Source organism: Rhinatrema bivittatum, chromosome 4 (genome assembly GCF_901001135.1).
Source record: "Rhinatrema bivittatum chromosome 4, aRhiBiv1.1, whole genome shotgun sequence".
NCBI lineage: Eukaryota > Metazoa > Chordata > Amphibia > Gymnophiona > Rhinatrematidae > Rhinatrema > Rhinatrema bivittatum.
In genome coordinates this window covers 249,033,692-249,051,342 of record NC_042618.1, presented here as the reverse complement: position 1 = coordinate 249,051,342, position 17,651 = coordinate 249,033,692, and the positions used below count along the sequence as shown (strand labels likewise).

Here is a 17,651-nt window from a genome sequence, read left to right as displayed (position 1 = left end):
ATGTAGAGGCAGGAAAGTCTCCACATCTACAAGTCAAGGCCCATTCCACAAGGGCCCAGGCAGTGTTCTGGGCAGAAACCAAGATGCATTCACCCACAGAGATCTCAGGCAGCAACATGGTCCTCCATTCTCACACCACCTCTAGGTTCTACTGCCTGGATGTTCAAGCCCAGGAGGACACAGCATTCGCGATGGCAGTACTAAGTGGGCCACAGGCAGCCTCACTACCAGTTCGGGAGTAGCTTTTGTACATCCATCTGCTACATGCTAGGAAATGGAGAAATTACTTACCTGATAATTGTTTTCCTTAGTGTAGACAGATGGACTCAGCATCCTGCTCACAGCTGCCCCAAAATACAGAAACCTCGGATGACAATCCCTGAGAGCAAGACAAGCTCAGGGTAAGCCAGACTTTACCCCTAGTCAAGACAGAGTTGCCGGGTATCTGTTTCTTGGTTGAGTGCATTGTCTGTCTCAGCTAGAAATTACATCAACTAGTTAAAGATAACAAAGTTAACCAAACACACATATATCCACAACTGCTTTTCAAGGAGAATACTGAAGAGCAGAGCTTCCTGCACGGGTATATGTAGTGCTGACCTCAGAAGTTGGAGACTAGTCAGATTTCAATCAGGAGTACACTATACCCATTGGTCCTGAGTTATCTGTCTACACTAAGGAAAACAAAATTCAGGTAGGTTCTCCATTATGCTTCATGGTCTCCAGTTTGTTAGGTGAGTGTCTGCTGGCATTGTAGCTTGTGTAGGGCTCTATAGCAGCTTGGCTTGGTCCACTTTCCTAATAGGTGTATTGGTGATTTAAAGCCTAGTGTAACTTTCAGTTTCTTTTTCTTAGATAAAGTTGTTACTGTGAGTGCTGGAAGTTGATGCTGTTCTGGTATGGGAGGTATCCTATATAATTTTTCCCTTGTCATTCTTAAAAATAATACTGGGCCTTTTTTTTTTTTGGCCATGGATTGTAATGAAGTGTCACCTGAGTGTCTGTCAGGTATGTCATGAAGGGGAAGGGTTGAGAACCACTGCTCTAATCTTAAATGGAGCTAGCACAGATTTTGGCAGGTTCTATTTTCCTTGTAATCTAGTGTGCAGGTTATGCAACTAGCTTGATTTCAGCACATTTAGACCATAATAGATTTTGAAAGCAGGACTTGGGTAAGCAAGTTATCTAAAGTGGTCTTGCCAGCATGACTGTAGTCTTAGACTTATTACAGTATGTAGTGTAGAGAAGTGCAGGGCTGTACACAAGGTTGTCCTTGGGGGAGGGGGGGTTTGAAGGGTGTATTAGCCTTAATATTGAAATAAAAATACAATAGTAAGATCCAATGTACTATGTAGCTGTCTTCAGCTCCCTATTAAATGTTAGACATACTACAAGACTAAACTTGAGTACCTTTTTTGGTAATTTGCTTTGAGGATAGGTCTCTAGTCCTAGTATATAGCAATATCTGTCTTGCTGTATGAAGACAGATCCTCCAAGGTTGTGATAGTTTTGAACCCCTGAAAACACTTTTTGGCAATCTGTTTTGGTGAATTTATATTTTCCATGGGTTTGCATTCACAAACTGAAACTAATGCACATCCAAAGCCACTTTAGGCTTAGAACTCTGCTATATTCTAGGTACAGTATCCACTCTTTACCTTTATAAACATCACTTGGTTAGCTGTTGCCTAAAAAAAAAACCCCTACTTTCCCTCTAGGGAAGTCCAGACCAGCCCTCAATTTAGAATTTTTCCTTTTACTCAAAAGCTTTTCCTTTTAGGAAGGAACTATACTAGACTGACTCTGCCATGCATAGTTATGCAACAGACAATGTAGATGCTCAAACCTAGCTTCTGCTCGTTAGTTATGGAAGGAGCAATGAGTTCAAGTATTGCTTTACATTGCTAGCTAGTGGCCAGACTGGAGATGCATGTTTTTACTAGGTTCTAGAGAACTGTGGCCCCTAGCCAAGAAATTAGTGCAAGGTCTGGGCTGATGATCAGAGGGACAAATGCTAAGCAGCTGAAAATGAAGGTGCATTGCACCAGAGCCCTAGTACAAGCCACTTCAAATTGCTGGAAGCTTTGAGGGAGAACTAGCCTATTAGAGCACAGTACATTTTAAAATGCACTAGAAACTATCTTCTAAACCTGGGTGTGGTGAATTTGATCTTTAGGTACACAGATTCCTTGTTTTGCCCTGGTAATTGTTTTCCTCAGAGCTCATGTCCCTTAACCTAACCTGCAGGTTGATCTTTTCAACAAGGTTGAACAGACTTGGCATGTCTGCTCAACTTGCACTTGGATAGCAGATTTTCCAGTACCCTCAAAGAGTTGTAAATTATAACATCCTGCAGTGCTCTAATTGATCCCTTAGACACAACCCACAAAGGACTAGCCTTGAAGGCACTAGAACTCTAGTATTGGCTTAGAGTGCAGAGGAACTGAATATGTGCCAAGGTCCTGTCAAGCACTACACATGCTTGAAGACAGCCTTGCCTGAATATCCTCAGGCACTAAAAGTGAAATTTGTCTATGGCATTAGCTGTATGAATCCTCTTTACTGTTGTAATCAACAGTAAAGAGGATTCATACAGCTAATGCCAGAGACAAATGATGCAGGTTACATTTTTTTTCTGTTTAGTGTTAACTAGTTAAATTTTTATTAACTCTATCCTGCAACTAAGTCCATTTTTTTTGTGGTCTGTAGGTGTTTCTAGGAACACTGACCCTTGAGGTTGTGCAGGGTTCTATCCCTAGAAATCAACAGGGCAGGGTACTTGCCCAGAAGCAAGCAGGACCCCCAGTTGGCATGGGCATGTGTGCAGGTGTCTAGGGCTTCTTGGCAGGACCCTCTAAATCTCCAGAGTCTGTGGTTGGGATAGCACCAAGGCATTGCCTGACAAAGTCCCTTTAGGGAAACTGCAGTGCTATTATAAAGCACCATCTTGATGGCTATGAAGTGTTAATATTACCAGGTAACTTTTGACAGCTACCCTTACATGGATTAGTTCAGTGATTTAGACTTAACAATGAGTTCAGAGCTTATTACTTGGTCACTTCAAAATCTTTATACAGGTAATACCTTTTGGATTTTCCATTATACACTGCCATGTAACTTTCCCTTTTTATATAGTTCTTGAATAGACGGTATTTGCTTGAAACTGAACACTTCAAAGATCCAGAAGAACCAAAATCCTGGGAAGCTGGATTTATTAGAAAGCAGCAGCAATCTCCAAAGCCTTGGGAAATGCAAATTGAAAAGCAGCAGAATGAACAAAAGGAACAGCCTTCACCACAGATGCAACCTACTCCGAAGCCCTGGGGAGCTGCAAGCCTTGTACCCAAGGAGCAGCCTGGGATGCAGAAGTGTGAAATGGAGCCACAGAGGCAACCTTCTCCAAAGGCCTGGGGAGCTGCAAGTCTTGTACCCAAGGAGCAGCCTGGGATGCAGAAGTGTGAAATGGAGCCACAGAGGCAACCTTCTCCAAAGGCCTGGGGAGCTGCAAGTCTTGTACCCAAGGAGCAGCCTGGGATGCAGAAGTGTGAAATGGAGCCACAGAGGCAACCTTCTCCAAAGGCCTGGGGAGCTGCAAGTCTTGTACCCAAAGAGCAGCCTGGGATGCAAAAGTGTGAAATGGAGCCACAGAGGCAACCTTCTCCAAAGGCCTGGGGAGCTACAAGCCTTGTACCCAAGGAGCAGCCTGGGATGCAGAAGTGTGAAATGGAGCCACAGAGGCAACCTTCTCCAAAGGCCTGGGGAGCTGCAAGTCTTGTACCCAAAGAGCAGCCTGGGATGCAAAAGTGTGAAATGGAGCCACAGAGGCAACCTTCTCCAAAGGCCTGGGGAGCTGCAAGTCTTGTACCCAAGGAGCAGCCTGGGATGCAAAAGTGTGAAATGGAGCCACAGAGGCAACCTTCTCCAAAGGCCTGGGGAGCTACAAGCCTTGTACCCAAGGAGCAGCCTGGGATGCAAAAGTGTGAAATGGAGCCACAGAGGCAACCTTCTCCAAAGGCCTGGGGAGCTGCAAGTCTTGTACCCAAGGAGCAGCCTGGGATGCAAAAGTGTGAAATAGAACCCAAAGAGGTAAGTCAGTTCATGTGAATTGTAATTTAATCAAACATTTTTGTAATGTGTGCTTTAGTCAATGTTGCATGTCGCTTATCCTTCCCCCACTCCCTTTATCTACTTGCACTTTAAGCAGAAGACTGTAGAATTCTAAGGAAGCTTGGTACATCTGAGAAAGGAACTTGCATATAGAACTGAAAGTAATTAGTTATGGGGTGGTGGTAAATGTCATAGGTGTTAATCTACTAGTTACTCTTCTTTACTTAAATTGATCCAAGCTCAAATGTTGTTGCAAAGGGTTTAGCAAGATTTGCAGAGAACACTTAGATCTACAACACTGGACTCCCTGCAGGAAACAGATAAAATGAGCACTTAAGGCTCAAGATAATTTGGGAGTATAATTGAATTCATAGCAGTGTCTTTAAATGCAAATAGTCACGCAGACTGCAGGAATCTGAGGGAGCAATACATGATTGTGGAGTGGGAGAAGTGGGTTATGGAGACCTTGGGATGATTATATCAGATCTAAATATGGTAACCAAACCCAGGGGAATGGTAGGATATTTGAGAAGCATAGGCAGTTTAAAAGTGCTCTTGGGTACAGGATATTTGTGAAATCACACCTGAAATTAGTCATGGCCATACTTTGAAGGGTTTAGACCCATGGAGGAAGCCCAGAGAATCTACCTGAATGTTGCAGAATCTGTACCCAGACTATTGAAGCTTAAGCATCTAAACATGCACACCTTGAGGGGGTGGAGGAGAAATGAGATGTTCAAATTAGTGGCACAGCCACAGGTTGGCCTGTGTGGGCTATGGCCCACCCAATCAGCATTCCCTGGCAGCCCAAGAGGAGGCCATGGCAGAGGCCTGTGAGGCTACTGGTGGACCCCATCCCACCAGCAGCAGAGAAGAGCAGGCCTGGGAAACCACCACTGGACCCCATCAAACAGTGTGGGAAAAAAAACAAAAAAAAACCCAGGAAGGAGCTCATTCTCTCACCCAAGTGTACCTTCCTGGTGGCATTTAAAACGTGTGCAGCTAGTAGATGTTCTATGTTGATCTCGTGCATCATCATGAGATCAGCATAGAAGTGCAAGCCCTGTGAGTTTTTTAAATACCATGAAGCAGGCACATGAGCAGCAGAATGGGCTCCCCTTCTGCTCCCAATAGGGAGCCTGCCTGTTTTGTATACAAATGGGATCCTGTCCGAGGAAGGGGGTTTGAGCTGCAAGCTGAGCCTGTGTATGTATGGGAGTGAGAGCCTGAGGGGTGTATGAAGGAGGAAGGAAAGACACAGGAGGGGAGAGAAGAAACAAAAACCCTAAGAATATAGAGGACTGGGAACAACCAATAAAAAAAAAAAAAAATCAAACAAAGGTAAAAAAAATTTGTCTTTCAGCGATTGGCATATGCCATCTTCAGGAAGGTGCGTTTCTTGTTCTTCAGTTTTCCAGAATTGTCTGTTTCTCTGGCTTTCCATTTGTTTTGTTTGCATGCTTGTTTCTAATTTGTAATCCTTATTCTGTATTGGGTAAGGGTCTGACTGTGATGCACATGTAACACAAACTGTATTTTGACCAGCATATAGTCTCTGTAGAGATTTGAAGCTGTCCTTGTTCTGTTTGCCCTGTAGGGTGGTATTGGTGTTCTAGGGCCTGGTGTAATGTTTGTCTTGCTGTCTTTATATAGTTAAGGTTGTTGCTGTTTGAGTCTTGAGTTATTGCTGATATGGTGTGGGATGGTTCTAGATGGTTTTTTGTACAGGTTTACTTCACAAAGTATTTGGCAGTGGATGGAGCTTTGCTGTCACTGAGATGACATCAGAATTTGAATTTTTTTTGGCATGTCCTAGTTCTACTTCGAATATTGCTGTTTTTTATTGTAGCTAGATATCTCTGCATTTTTGGAATGAAGATCTGATTGTTAAATGTTTGTTTTTTTACATGAGATTGTATATTTATAAACTGCAATAAATATAACATCCAGATTAAGGCATTTTTAATATTTGCTTGAAATAGAATTAAAATATTTTAAATGTCATCATGCATGATGGCTGCAGATTGTAGGGTGCATGCTAAGGCATTAATGTGTAAGTTAAGTAGGGCCTAGACCTGTTCCTACTGCCCACTCATGTTAACCTTGGGAGTCCCCTCCCAAAAAAACTCAGTTCTGGCTATGCCACTGGTTCATATATCTCCAGGAGTAAAGAGCAACTTTCAAAGCTATTTAAGTGGGTCAGTAAGCAGATCAGCTATCTAAGGTTTTCCCTGTCTGTGGCTAAGGTGTGCGCATGGTTCAAAGTGAAACAGTATTGACTGTATTTCTATTAAGCCTCAAGGAGGCGCTACTACAAGGTGCTCTGACTTGGCCTCGGTCTTAGTAGGGACAGCTTCCTTCTTTGCCTTCGGAGCCACTGTGGAATAATACCAATTTTAGTTTAACCTTGGAGAATAAATTCAGTCAGTAGAAACTCTGAATCAAATTTAAATGTATCTAGAATTCACCTGCTTGTTTAAAGTTCATACAATATCAAAACATGGTGAAATTTCAAGTATAATCTGGAATTGGGAACTTGCACCACAGTGTACATCTGATTAAAAGTGGTTTAAAACACAAATGGGTGGACAGGAGGATGACTACCTTTGTTTTCAGTTCCTTGCCAAGGCATGGCAATTTATATCACACTGCTTGGAGCTGTAGAATGTATGAGTATCCAACACAGAAGGGTGTGTTAAAATGAAGGCATAATATAGAAAAGGCTAAAAGCATAAGAATGGCCTACTGAGGTGCTCTGTAAAATTCTTCTACAGTCTGTAGGATGCTTTTCCAAGAGAATGGGTTCTGTTTGCTGAATTAAGATTCATAATCTCAAATGCACTTGGAGTTAACTATAGGACTAAGGTACTAAGCATGTTCAATATGCATAAGAACATAAGAACATAAGAAAATGCCATACTGGGTCAGACCAAGGGTCCATCAAGCCCAGCATCCTGTTTCCAACAGTGGCCAATCCAGGCCATAAGAACCTGGCAAGTACCCAAAAACTAAGTCTATTCCATGTAACCATTGCTAATGGCAGTGGCTATTCTCTAAGTGAACTTAATAGCAGGTAATGGACTTCTCCTCCAAGAACTTATCCAATCCTTTTTTAAACACAGCTATACTTACTGCATGAACCACATTCTCTGGCAACAAATTCCAGAGTTTAATTGTGCGTTGAGTAAAAAAGAACTTTCTCCGATTAGTTTTAAATGTGCCCCATGCTAACTTCATGGAGTGTCCCCTAGTCTTTCTACTATCCGAAAGAGTAAATAACCGATTCACATCTACCCGTTCTAGACCTCTCATGATTTTAAACACCTCTATCATATCCCCCCTCAGTCGTCTCTTCTCCAAGCTGAAAAGTCCTAACCTCTTTAGTCTTTCCTCATAGGGGAGTTGTTCCATTCCCCTTATCATTTTGGTAGCCCTTCTCTGTACCTTCTCCATCGCAATTATATCTTTTTTGAGATGCGGCGACCAGAATTGTACACAGTATTCAAGGTGCGGTCTCACCATGGAGCGATACAGAGGCATTATGACATTTTCCGTTTTATTCATCATTCCTTTTCTAATAATTCCCGACATTCTGTTTGCTTTTTTGACTGCCGCAGCACACTGAACCGACGATTTCAATGTGTTATCCACTATGACACCTAGATCTCTTTCTTGGGTTGTAGCACCTAATATGGAACCCAACATCGTGTAATTATAGCATGGGTTATTTTTCCCTATATGCATCACCTTGCACTTATCCACATTAAATTTCATCTGCCATTTGGATGCCCAATTTTCCAGTCTCACAAGGTCTTCCTGCAATTTATCACAATCTGCTTGTGATTTAACTACTCTGAACAATTTTGTGTCATCTGCAAATTTGATTATCTCACTCGTCGTATTTCTTTCCAGATCATTTATAAATATATTGAACAGTAAGGGTCCCAATACAGATCCCTGAGGCACTCCACTGTCCACTCCCTTCCACTGAGAAAATTGCCCATTTAATCCTACTCTGTTTCCTGTCTTTTAGCCAGTTTGCAATCCACGAAAGGACATCGCCACCTATCCCATGACTTTTTACTTTTCCTAGAAGCCTCTCATGAGGAACTTTGTCAAACGCCTTCTGAAAATCCAAGTATACTATATCTACCGGTTCACCTTTATCCACATGTTTATTAACTCCTTCAAAAAAGTGAAGCAGATTTGTGAGGCAAGACTTGCCCTGGGTAAAGCCATGCTGACTTTGTTCCATTAAACCATGTCTTTCTATATGTTCTGTGATTTTGATGTTTAGAACACTTTCCACTATTTTTCCTGGCACTGAAGTCAGGCTAACCGGTCTGTAGTTTCCCGGATCGCCCCTGGAGCCCTTTTTAAATATTGGGGTTACATTTGCTATCCTCCAGTCTTCAGGTACAATGGATGATTTTAATGATAAGTTACAAATTTTTACTAATAGGTCTGAAATTTCATTTTTTAGTTCCTTCAGAACTCTGGGGTGTATACCATCCGGTCCAGGTGATTTACTACTCTTCAGTTTGTCAATCAGGCCTAGCACATCTTCCAGGTTCACCGTGATTTGATTCAGTCCATCTGAATCATTACCCATGAAAACCTTCTCCATTACGGGTACCTCCCCAACATCTTCTTCAGTAAACACCGAAGCAAAGAAATCATTTAATCTTTCCGCGATGGCCTTATCTTCTCTAAGTGCCCCTTTAACCCCTCGATCATCTAACGGTCCAACTGACTCCCTCACAGGCTTTCTGCTTCGGATATATTTAAAAAAGTTTTTACTGTGAGTTTTTGCCTCTACAGCCAACTTCTTTTCAAATTCTCTCTTAGCCTGTCTTATCAATGTCTTACATTTAACTTGCCAATGTTTATGCTTTATCCTATTTTCTTCTGTTGGATCCTTCTTCCAATTTTTGAATGAAGATCTTTTGGCTAAAATAGCTTCTTTCACCTCCCCTTTTAACCATGCCGGTAATCGTTTTGCCTTCTTTCCACATTAATGTGCATGCAAATGGGGTTATGTACAAAGGTGCCTGTCTGGCAAGAAATATTGCTTGGCTCTTAGGGTGACATGTTAAATATTTACTGACACATGCTAAGTAGGTAGACTGCATGCTAGTGACTTCATAACCATTAGTGTTGTGTACAAAGGCCCTCTGAACAGAAGTTAAAGCACTAAAATAGTAAGAAAGCACCTTCACTTTGCTTTTGGGGTGAGGAGGGGGACAGAACTGCACTAGAGTAGCAGGCTAGGTGAGACCATGTCTTGGCTTCACCCAAAATTTAACCCCTCCCTCTCCCCCATCTCCTTTACCTCAGTGAAGGAAAAACTCTCCACTAATTAACTTTCTAATGCTGAAGCAAAGAGGAGATTCCTGCAGGACTGAACTTGAGGCTGCTCAATTAGGGCAGAGCATTTCAGGATTCCAGGCCTGTAGAGGGCAAAAGTGGCACCTGTTAGCTTGGTCTTAGGAACCACTGGGAGGAGGGGTATTGGAGGGGGGCTTTGGCACATTGGATGGTCTGGGGAAATGGAGGGGCAGGCACATGCTGAGTCTTTTTTTTTTTTTTCTGATACTATGCCACTAGTTTCAAGGCAAGCAGGGATAGTGAGTGTCTTCAGGTAATTACTATCAATGCTATAGAAGGTAGAGCTTATATGTACAATGTATACAAGCATAAGTTAAGAATCAACTCTGGCAACACACAAAGTTCTAGGAAATTAGCTGTGACCTAAGCTGTAGAAAATGAATGCGCACTCAGTTTTTGCTCCTTTAGTTTTAAGCACAGATGGAAGGGCATTACTGTGATACATTGAATATGTCCATCTTTGTTTCAGAAACGAGAACGAAAGCACAAGGTTGAACCAGAAGTAAAAAATGTGAGTAATACGAAGGTATATAGTTACTAAGCTACCAGGATTTGGCTCTTTCACTTTTATTAAAAGTATCTAGATGTACAAACTGTTAAAATAGTAGTCAAAGTGTGATCTTTACTAGCTGTGTTCGATCAAATAATTCCCTTCAATAATCTATACATTGGGAACATTTTCCATTACCATGTCTTCCCACTAAACCTAATAGTTCAATATTTTACACATTAAAATTGAGACTATTTGCTTCACAAGTTTACTTTTCTAGTTTAACAAAACAATCTCAAATTTTCACTGAGATTTCATTCTTCAAAAATGTGTAGTGACCATATGGATACAAGCCATTCTAGTTTCCTGTCCAAGAAAAATGTAACTACATAAGAACATAAGAAATTGCCATGCTGGGTCAGACCAAGGGTCCATCAAGCCCAGCATCCTGTTTCCAACAGAGGCCGAACCTGGCAATTATGCAAACACTAAAGATCCCATGCTACTGATGCAATTAATAGCAGTGGTTATTCCCTAAGTAAACTTGATTAATAGCCATTAATGGACTTCTCCTCCAAGAACTTATCCAAACCTTTTTTGAACCCAGCCACACTAACTGCACTAACCACATCCTCTGGCAACAAATTCCAGAGCTTTATTGTGTTGAGTGAGAATTTTCTCCAATTAGTCTTAAATGTGCTACTTGCTAACTTCATGGAATGCCACTAGTCCTATTCAAAAGTGTAAATAACCGATTCACATCTACTTGTTCAAGACCTATCATATCCCCCTCAACCGTCTCTTCTCCAAGCTGAACAGCCCTAACATCTTCAGCCTTTCCTCATAGGGGAGCTGTTCCATCCCCTTTATAATTTGTTGCCCTTCTCTGTACCTTCTCCATTGCAACTATATCTTTTTTTGAGATGTGACCAGAATTTTACACAGTATTCATGGTGCGGTCTCACTATGGAGCAATATAGAGGCATATTTTCTCTTTACCATTCCTTCCTAATAATTCCTAACATTGTTTGCTTTTTTGACTGTTGCAGCACACTGAGCTTACAATTTTAAAGTATTACCCACTATGATGCCTAGATCTTTTTCCTGGGTGGTAGTTCCTAATATGGAACCTAACATCGTAACTAGAGATGAGCTTCATTTTTCTGGCTCTGGTCTAGTTTCCGTTCGGGCGCTTCGTAACGCATCATTTTTCGCCAAAAACTAAGCTGGAACCTGAAACCAGAAAAATTAATAAACCCGAATTGGGGAAAAAACCACCCCAACCCTTCACATTTACTGTATTAGAACCCCCCCACCATCCTGATCCCTCCCCAAGACTTACTATAAGCCCTGGTGGTCCAGCAGGGTCCCGTGAGCAATCTCCTGCACTCGGGCCATCAGCCGCCAGTTTTCAAAATGGTGCCAATAGCTTTTTGCCCTTATGCCACAGGGGCTACCGGTGTCATTGGTTGGCACCTGTCACACGGTAGGAGCACAAGATGGCACCGGCCATCCATTGCTCCTACAATGTGATGAGCATATATATATTTGTTAGGGAAGACTTCCCTTGGGTAAATCCATGTTGACTGTGTTCCATTAAACAATGTCTTTCTATATGCTCTACAATTTTGATCGTGAGAATAGCTTCCATTTTTCCTGGCACTGAAGTCAGGCTCACTGGTCTATAGTTACCTGGATTGCCCCTGGTGCCTTTTTTAAATATTGGTTACATTGGCCACCCTCCAGTCTTCAGGTACAATGGATGATTTTAATAAGTTACAAATTTTAACTAATCAGAAATTTCATTTGAGTTCCTTCAGTACCCTAGGATGCATACCATCCAGTCCATGTGATTTGCCACTCTTTAGTTTGTTGATCTGGCCTACTACATCTTCCAGGTTCACAGGGACTTCGTTCAGTTCGTCTGACTCAACCCTGAAAACCATCTCAGGAACTGGTATCTCCCCAACATCCTCATTAGTAAACACGGAAGCAAAGAATTTAGTCTTTCTGCAATGGCCTCATCTTTCCTAAGAGTCCCTCTAACCCCACAGTCATCTAATGGTCCAATCGACTCCCTCACAGGTTTCTTGCTTTGGACATATTTTAAAGAGTTGCAGAGTTTTTTTGCCTCTGACCAACTTCATTTCAAATTCTCTTTGCCTGTCTTATCAATGTTTTACATTTAACTTGCACTGGATCCTTCTTCCAATTTTTGAATTTGTTTTGGCTAAAATAGCCTCCTTCACCTCACCTTTTAACCATGACTGTAATCGTTTTGCCTTCCTTCCACTTTTCTTAGTGTGGAATACATATGGACTGCGCCTCTAGGATTGTATTTTTAAACAATGTCCATGCCTATTGAACACTTTTAACCTTTGCAGCTGCACCTTTCAGTTTTTTCTATTTTCCTCATTTTATCAGTTTCTCTTTTGAAAGTTTAGTGTTAGAGCTGCAGATTTACTTATTGTCCCCCTTCCAGTTATGTTTAAATGTGATCATGTTACGATCACTGTTGCCAAGTGGCCCCACTACTGTTACCTCTCACCAAATCCTGTGTTCCACTAAGAATTAAATCTAAAATAGTTCCCTCTTTTGTTGGTTCCTGAACCAATTGGTCCATGAAGCAGTCATTTATTACATCCAGGAACTTTCTCTAGCAAGTCCTGACTCCACCTGAGTGAGCCATTCATTCATTAGAGCTTGGACCCTCTCTTGCTTTATGGTTACTAATATCACACTGCCAGTGATAACTTAATAGTAACTACGGTTCTCATCCTACTTCCCTTCTTGACCCATCCCAAAAGAGAAATTGCATATTTACAATTTATTTAGCACTTTTTTATATACCGAGGTATAGCATAGATGCCTTCACTCCGGTTTACATATGGAACAACTTGTTACATTGAAAGATTTAAAACTTTAAAGTTGAGGAGAGGAGGAGGAGTGCTCAACAGCTGCAGAGCCTTGCTGTTCCGGGCCCCTACGGTGAAGCTACTGCCCTCCCGTCTGACGTCACTTCTGCGGGACTGGTCGGGTCCTTAAAGCCAGCCCAGTGAGACTTACTTGTGAGGAGAGGAGGAGAAGGAGTGCTCAACAGCTGCAGAGCCTACCGGAGGTGAGAGCCTTGCTGTTCCGGGCCCCTACGGTGAAGCTACTGCCCTCCCGTCTGACGTCACTTCTGCGGGACTGGTCGGGTCCTTAAAACCAGCCCCTTTACGCCGCGTCGCAACCGCTGGCTCGTCGCCAAAGCCGCGTGCGCCCAAGGGGCGCGCGCGCGACTTAGCTCCGACTTTGCTCCGACTTTGCTACTGACTTTGGACTGATTTGGCGCAAACTAACTTTTCAGAATCAAAGCTTGTAATCCTCCTCGACCCTCCAATAAAGGATCCTGGACATATAAAGACGGAGTTGCCGCGTGGGTAAGCCCTCAATTTAATTCTAACTTCAATAATTAAACGCGATGCCACATACAAAGCGCAAGGGGCGATTACGTACTGAGTCCTCCGTCCCAGTTGCACCCGCTCCTATGCAGCCATGTATTGAGGGATATTTTGCCCCGGCCGCAGCCTCGACACCTGGTGCTAAGTCTGCAGAGGGAACAGGGGAGGAACATAACCTGTCCCTCATAGACACTTATACATCTTTGAGCCCAGGAGCGCCTGCAACCCCCTCTCCTCCAACCAGCGGCACCCAGCAAGGACCCGACAAAGTTACCCGGTTGTCAACCGGAGGTAACTTAGTTTCGGAGGGGGAAAATGAAGGGAGTACAATGGACAATTTGCATTTGATTAGTCATGGTGTGATTGAGAAAAATGTGAATGAGAGTAAGAACTTAACTGAAAATGTGATTCAGGGAACAACCAAAAAAGAGAGGGTGGGGATTTGGAAGCAGAAATCAATAAGATTTCTGAAATTTCCCGTGAAGGCGGGGAAAGTGCCAATTTCATCGTGCAAAAATTGCAGAAACCAAAAGTAGTAACACTTGACTTAATATGGAATGCTATAACAAAATTAGAAAATACCATTTTATCATTAGCTGGCTTGATAACTACATCTCAGAATAATATCCAACAAATGGAAATTAAAATCAATAATCAGGATTGTAGCATTAAAGATATATCTGGAAAAATAACACAAGTGCAGGAAATTCAAACTAATTTGATTCAATCAGATAGTATGGTGAGGAGGAGGTTAGAAAATATTGAGAACAGAATGCGTTATCAAAACCTAAGGGTATTGAATTTTCCATATGTTTAATTTCCCCTAGAGAACAATTTAAGAAATATCTAATAGAGATTCTGTCTTTACCGACTGAGTCTTTACCTTTATTCTCTAAGATTTATTATGCACCAATAACTAAATTAGTAGATAAGGGAAAACAATCCCCTGAGGTAAATCTTCAAACAGAATTGACAGCTTTCTTAGAAGCCCCGTCTGTTGAACAAATTGAATACTGGGGAACTCTAATAGTATCATTTACTCATTCCTTTGATAGAGATTTAGTTTTAAACACATTCTTAAAAAACCGTAATAAGACATTTTACGGGAAAGTCTGGATATATCCTGACGTGATGCGAGATACGCAAGTTCGTAGGAAAGCTTTTGTGGAGATGTGTAATGAAGCACGAGCATTAGGTGCTCAGATAAAAGTAAGATATCCATGCAAATGTTTATTGCAATATAAGGGGAAAAGTTATGTTTACTACGAGCCAAATCAGCTTAGAAAATTTCTAGATAATTGCAAAGTTGAAGTTGGCACAGATCATTAGAGCAGAATTAAATGAAGTAATAAGGCTGTTGTGATCTCAACTGTTTTGAATAGTATTCTTAATTTTTTGTCTGTTCCATTTCTGCCCAGAGATCCTTTAATTTTCTTTTTACCTATTAACAGGAAGAAATGTGATTTTCTGTTTGTATTGAAAAAATTTATAAATAAAGAATTAAAAAAAAAAAACAAAAAAAAAACTTTAAAGTTTAACAATAGTGGGAAATGGCACCAAAAGAAGAGATATGAACAAAGAACATAGTGTAAACAGGGTAGATACACTGAATAGATAGGCAGAGATAACTGGGTTCTTCAAAAAGGAGGTATCAGTGGCTTGAATCAGTAGAGATTGTCCAAATGGAATATTTAAAGTTGGCAGTTAATGGGATTATAGTGTAAAGTCATTGAGAGTTGTCCTTAAGAGTATGGTTGAGAAGCCAAGACTTTAGGTCTTTTTTGAAGGATTTTGAGTTTTCTTGCGCGGTGAGGAAGTGGGGTAGTGAATTCCATAGTTTTGGTCCGATGATGGAGAAGGCTCTGTTTCTGGTGGAGGATAGTTTGGCATTTGGGAGTGAGGGAATCACAAGTTGAAGTTTACTAGAGGTTCTTGTTGTGCGTTGAGGGCGAAGTATGTGTATAATGTCATCAAAGGCAGTGTAGTCTGCTTTGTAGATTGCATTGTGGATCAATGAAAGAACTTTGTATTCAATTCTTTTTTCTATTGGGAGCCATTGTAATTGGTTGAGGACAGGGGTAATGTGATCATATTTGCATGCAGCTATGCATTAAAATGGCTAAATTGATGTGTATGCTCTACATCTGTAAAAATGTCATTCTGACAATACTTCAGCCTATGTATCTAATGATACATGTTTATGTATAGTCTTCTGTGATTTGACTTTTTAATATCTAACTTTATTTTATGTACCTTAGAGTATCTTTTATAAATGAAACACTTTAGAAGCCTCTTCTGTGAACATATTTCCATATAGTGTGATTATATTGAGATTTTAGTGTAAAACAGGTAATAGTGAGTTATTGGGTCAGATTGAACAAGGTCCTAATAGTTCTCAGTTTTTATAACTTAATGGGAGTAACTGGACAAGTGTGATATCCATTCTACTACGCAGCACTATCACATTCATAAGAGCCCTATTTTTCTTAAATATGGTATACCCAGAACAGAATGTTAAAACAAAAGTACTTGTTGCATAATTCTATTGCCCAAGTGGTATGCCTGGATGTCACCTTGATCAAATAAACAGGCTGGAGGAAAATCTCCATCATGGCAGTTATCTATACTGTTCTAGGTTTCAGTGAGACTACTCTGGTGTGCCTGATCAACCTTCTAGCCATAGTCTCAATCTGGTAGATTCTAACCAATATTCTGCATTACATCCTAAGCAGTAGACCTAGCCTGTAAAAAAGCATTTTTCAAAGAAAAGTTAAATTAGAATGTAATTGACAGATCATGTCCCCTACCTCTTTATTTTCCTAGCAGTTAATGGTTAGGGCAAATGAAGAGGGAGATGGAAGTGTAGGAAATGGGCATAGATACTGCCCATACCATTCATAAAACTAACCTCTTAAGCTGGGGCTCTGCTAAACTTAGCCATGCCTTCTACTTGTGTTAATGTTCAGTCATATGGTGCTCGTGTTCTCCATGGACAAGCAGGAACAAGCAGCCACACAAGTGATGTCCAGCTCCAATGTGGGAAAACTCAAAGCTCAGACAAATCTTTGAGCATGTGCAGGAGTTTCCATGCTGCTCTCATTGCACAAGCCACCTTAATTTTTTCACCCCTACAGCTGTTGCCATGTATTTTCAGGAGATTCTTTTCTTTCTCCTACTCTTGCACACTTTAAAGCCAATAAATAAATTATTTCCTCTTACTAAGTTACCAAGAACCAGTAGGAGGCCATTCAAACTATGCACTAAATGCCATTCCCTATACGTACCCGGATCAGTCCAGACGGTGGGTTATGTCCCTGTTCCAGCAGAGGGAGTCAGGAAAAAAACTTGAAGGGTGCTCTCCCAGACACAGGTGCACTCACTAATTCTCTTCAGTATTACTCTGACTCCAGCAGAGGACGGTCACAAAACCTACTGTTCCCTACTGCTCCTTCCTACAGGGTTTGAATTTTCCTTTTTATCTCTTCTTTCACTAATTTTCTCTTGGATGGATCATTTCTGTATTTAAAAAAAAAAAGGATTTAAATAGATTTTGCTTTGACTTTGAGACTTTTCCTGGCTTTCTCATTTTTTACTTGCTGGCTGAACCTACAACAGTCTAGTATAATTTAATGTTAATTTAATTTTTATTATCTTGTTGTAATATTTTCTTCAGACTTTTTTATTTTGGCTGTTTGGGGTGCACGTTGGTGGTCCAACCTCTCCCCCCACAAAGACCCGCTAGCAGTTTTCCTCAAGACAGCACTGTCAGATGCGACATTCCTCTGCCTTATTATATTAATTTTTTATTGCAAATTAACTATTGGGTCATTGTGAATTTTTCTTTGAGCGGAGGTACGCGCGCTTTCCTGCTCTGCACAGCCTTCGGGGGAAGTTGTTAATTTTTTACTTACCCTTCCCCCATGCCGCAATTTTCGCGATGTTCAGCTTGTGGAGAGCCGGGGTCCCGGATCTCTCACCATGGTCTTTGTTTAAATTGCCTCCCTGGTGGGGAGGGTACTTCAGGGTCAATGGGGCGTTCCTCAGCACGCCTTCCAGTGAGACGCATTGAGAGCATGTCGGCTCCTATCCCGTCTCAGGCGGGAATGGTGGCCATTTTGTTACCTGCTCAGACTTCTCCACAGCAGCCCCCGGAGGACTTAAATGTTTTTGCTCCACCGATATTAACTCCGGAGGACCCCTCTGAGCTGAGCAAGAGCATTCGT

General features: G+C 41.5%; 1 protein-coding gene and 1 long non-coding RNA gene across 6 annotated transcripts in view; one reads left to right on the top strand and one right to left on the bottom strand.

Moving 5' to 3' along the window:
• The window catches only part of CAPRIN2 (caprin family member 2), a 263,440-nt gene that overhangs the window by 111,047 nt on the left and 134,742 nt on the right, over nt 1–17,651 (top strand). For all 5 annotated transcript variants that reach the window (XM_029600006.1, XM_029600005.1, XM_029600004.1 and 2 more), the window contains exons 9-10: nt 3,136–4,086; nt 9,965–10,006. In XM_029600006.1, the coding sequence (XP_029455866.1) occupies nt 3,136–4,086; nt 9,965–10,006 (993 nt within the window). The remainder of the gene's footprint in view (nt 1–3,135; nt 4,087–9,964; nt 10,007–17,651) is intronic.
• The window catches only part of LOC115090638, a 62,131-nt gene that overhangs the window by 19,951 nt on the left and 24,529 nt on the right, over nt 1–17,651 (bottom strand). The window lies entirely within an intron of this gene.